This window comes from Physcomitrium patens, chromosome 5, assembly GCF_059467195.1.
Source record: "Physcomitrium patens ecotype Gransden chromosome 5, ASM5946719v1, whole genome shotgun sequence".
Lineage (NCBI taxonomy): Eukaryota > Viridiplantae > Streptophyta > Bryopsida > Funariales > Funariaceae > Physcomitrium > Physcomitrium patens.
The window spans coordinates 1734493-1738859 of record NC_143414.1 but is presented as its reverse complement, the minus strand read 5'-3'; the positions used below and the strand labels follow the sequence as shown (position 1 = coordinate 1738859).

General features: G+C 30.3%; 1 protein-coding gene across 1 annotated transcript; it reads left to right on the top strand.

Annotated features, from left to right (window-relative positions):
• The first annotated feature begins 2778 nt into the window (after positions 1-2778).
• LOC112281993 (uncharacterized) lies at positions 2779-4094 on the top strand. Its single transcript, XM_024519060.3, has one exon. It carries the CDS (start codon positions 2982-2984, stop codon positions 3552-3554), a length of 573 nt encoding a protein of 190 aa, XP_024374828.1. The 5' UTR covers positions 2779-2981; the 3' UTR covers positions 3555-4094.
• The last annotated feature ends 273 nt before the right edge of the window (positions 4095-4367 follow it).

Here is a 4367-nt window from a genome sequence, read left to right as displayed (position 1 = left end):
CTTTGAAAGTTTGGCTAGATTACCAACATTGCGTTAGATTTTGGTCATATTGTAAAAGAAGATTAATTTACCATCTTTCAAATGGTAGCATTCATTTGTTGAGGGCTGTAGATTAGCCAATTTTATTGTTTTTGTGTATTTTTTTTGTTTTGTTTTTCTTTTTTCTTTTTTCTTTTCCCTATTGATCTGGTTTCATTTATAAGATTTTTTTTCTAATAGTAAATTATATTAATAAAGAGTATTCACTTGTAATTTGATAGATATCTCAATTTTGTTTTGGTAATAATTTGGAATAATTTTTTATTTAATAATTTTCACAAACCATTTTTAATGTCTTGATTCCAGTTAAACTAAATATAGGATTGAGGATTTTGGAGCAAGTTGAAATAATAAATTACAGGTCAATAACATTAAGAGTAGGATTCTTTTAAACAATTGAGGAAACTATGAATTTAATACAATAAATTATATTATATAAATAATTAAAACAACAAAAATATATTTATTAATGCTATTGTCTTTTTTAAAAAAATCAAAAACATTTCTACATAAATCAAGGACATCATGTTCATAAGTATTAATATGTAGTATTACACTTAATCTTAATAATATATAAAATATAATTTATTTATCATATTAAAACATAATAAAAAGATAAATTAAAGCTTGTGTAGTAACTTAAATATATAATTTCTCCATTCTTTTGTAATTTTTGAAAAGAAAAATGTTGTATATATAAGTATGTAAATGTTTTTTTTTAGTTCATCTTCTTCTTAATAAAATTAGTTTAAAAAATAAAGTTTTCAATTTATGTTAATCTTAATAAAAATCAGTTTATATGCTCATAAATTATCTACTTTATTTTTAAAATCAACTAAATATAGTTAGACAAAGAGATCAATTTTATAATGTTAAGCATAATAATTTTTTGAAGTCAATTTTATTAGGTGACAATAATTTTACATATTTGCAAGGAGCTACATTATTTCCTATAAAAGGAAGATTGGTCCACCTACAAAAACATTTGATTGTTAAATGACATTCTTTTTAATATTTCAATGAACACATTCTGTAAGAGTTTTTTACTTTTTACTTTTTTATTTTTTGTGAAGAATTAGATTTTGGTCTATTTTGTAGCTTAAATACTTCTTTAAATCAATTTAAAAAATTTAAATATGATCTTTATATAAAATATCTCCATTTTATTCTTCACATACATTTGAGAAGTTTTTTATAATTTATTTTTTACTATTACAATATTTATTAGATTAGAAGTTGGATCTTGCATAAATAATAAATTAATCTTTTTCTTTTGCAAATTTCATAAATATATTCAATACAAAAAATAAAACTTTCATTTTTTAAGTTATAAGATACAAAAATTTATTTTAATTTTAAAGTAATTAAATAAAAAATAATAAATATAAGACATCTAATATATTTGATGATTATGCATTTTTTTAAATTATCATAAGTCTAAAATAATAAAATTTATTAGAGATTAAATAATTTAAAAATTATATATCTATATCTATATATATTATGATCTTATACAACTACTTTTTATTATAAGTTGATGACGCAAGTTAGCTTTTAATGAATTCTAAATCTATTTATTAGAAGATTTTGTGTTTAATATTCAACAAGTTACCAAAAAATAGATAAAGGCTTTGAAATTTGAGAAAGACGAAAACTATAAAATTTTTAGGTTCTACACAAATCTATATTTTAAAATAATATCAATAGTAAAATAATGCTTCAAGATCTCTGAAAGATAATATTATACAATCATCAATAGTTGCTAGCCCGATTATAATTGGACAAACTTATTATCTAACATAATGTATTCTATTATATTTGAGATTTTAATTTTAGAATTATCATTCTTCTTTGAAATTTGATAAGTAACATGTCTAAGCATAAATATTTGTGTTCATATTGTTTAATTTTGCTTTTATATATACTACCTAGCAAGAAGATCTTAAAAAGGTCCTTTAAAAACCACAAAGGCTTGTAGACTAAGAGTCCAAGTTCTAAGATATTTTTAAAGTGGTTTAATAAAAGTAAAAACTTTTGTAGGCAAAGCATTATAGCCATATAGAGTAATTAAACATCCATTTTATTTTTTAAAAGATCTCTTGATGTAACTCAATGGTAATATTATCTTTTAAATATTTTTTCTACTTATTCTTTTTCTATATTTGTTAATCAGTACAAATATTTGTGATATAACTTAGTTTTGACTTTATTTTTAAATTTATTTAAAATTTATTTTAAACTTTTCAAAGACTTCTTATTTATATATGACACTATAGATATAAATTTTATTTAAAAAGACATTTTGATAATTTTAAAACTAGAAAATTCATGATTATGATTGTGGTAACATTGTATGAAAGTTTTATTACAACAAATATTAATACAGCTAGTCTTCAAAAAAAAAAAAGTAGAGAATATTCTTATTTTTACATGTCTTCCTTTGAAAACAATACATATTATAAAAATTACAAATTTTAACCACAACCACATGAATTCAAAACTTACAAAATAAAAATTTAAAATCATCAACCATTAATAAATTATTTACATGTATATCATATTATATTATATTTTTTTATATAATTCTTCACATGTAAAATATATATATATATATATATATATATATATTGGAAATTACGAAAGTGATGGTGAAATTTGGGTGAACGAGAAGGGGAACAGCGTCAGTGGAACGAGGAGGGGGAACTTGGAACTGGGGGGGGGAGTGAAGTGGATAATGGTGCTCTGCTGTTGGGATATTAGATTGCGCAGCAACAGCCTCACGATTCCATCGCTGCGTCCCCTGGCCCGCACTATTTCCTTGCTGCGCTACCTTCTCTGCGTCTCAATTGGTACTACTCTCTACTACTACTCGCTCTCCGCTGTTGCTGCAGGAATCGGTCCCCTTCGTCGCTTCGCCTCGCACTGCCCTGGTCGCAATTGCAATGGCAGCCATGGCTCAAGCTTCCTTGGTGAGTAATCCTGGCAGTCTTGCCGCTTCCAGCTCCGTTGCTAGAATTGGCGACAATGTCGCTTCTGCTAGGTTACAATTGGCAGCCTCTTCGCCCGTGTGTTTGCGCTCCAAGTATCAGAAGAGGTCGTTGGTGGCTAGAGCGGCCATGGCCACTGCCGAATTGGAAGAACTTTTGGAGAAGGTGAAGGGGATGACTCTGGCTGACGCCAAGATCTTCACCGACCGGCTGCAGGAGGACCTCGGCATCACTGCTATGTCGTTCGCGCCTGGCGCCGCTGCGCCCGCTGCTGGCGGTGGTGGTGATCAAGCCGCCGCTGCTGTGGAAGAGAAGACCGAATTCAACTTGGTCATGGAGGAGGTTCCCTCGTCCGCTAGGATTGCTGTCATCAAGGCCGTCAGGACCTTGACTTCTCTGGGATTGAAGGAGGCGAAGGACATGATTGAAGGCTTGCCGAAGAATGTGAAGGAGGGAATTAGTAAAGAGGACGCTGAGGAAGCCAAGAAGGCCTTGGAGGCTGCCGGCGCCAAGTGCAGCATCAAGTAAGGCGTGACAAGAATTCGTTCAGATAGAAGATGTTTTGCAAGGAATTTCGCCTAGTCCATAACTCAATGGCAAGTCTCTGCTCTCTCGAATCTTTCTTGGATTAGGTCACATCTTTGCCATTCCCCTAGGTTAGCAGCTTCTTAGGTTACTTGCCCTTGTTACATTGTCAAATTCTTTCCGATGCCAAATGCAGATTAATTAATGGCCTTATTAGAATGCCAGCTTACTCTTCTACCAAGTTTTATCCTGAAAATTTTGAACTCTTGCCATCTTCGTGTGAATTACATGATAGTCTTTAGCCTCTAGTGTATTCTTCTGGAATCTCTTCCGAAGAATGACCAATATCGTTTATTCCTTCATGGATGAATTCGTAGATGAGGTTTTGTGGAGAACAGCCTACATTCTTGTCATTGTATCGTAGGAAACTGGGAGTTCTGTTGTGACTTCACTGTCCTAAGCTATAGAAGTCTAATGCTTGAATCCTGAAGGCGATTCATTATGTGGGCAAATGAATAATGTTATTGCAGTTTGATTTCCTTACATTTGATCCCTGGTTGACAAGCCTCACCATGGCTAGCCCATATCGGTACTCATGGCAATAATATTCAGTACTTAAATGTACAGAAACAGATTTGTGTGCTGAATTTTCCACGTGAGATGCTGTTTATGTTTCCTAATACTGTTTCCAGTTCGATTTTATAACAGATTCGTTTTGACATCTGATGGAAACACACCATTTGATAAAGGCTGCAATTAACTCTCGAAATTGTAATTTTAATGCCAGGAAAAGAAAATGAAATATCTTTTTCTTAG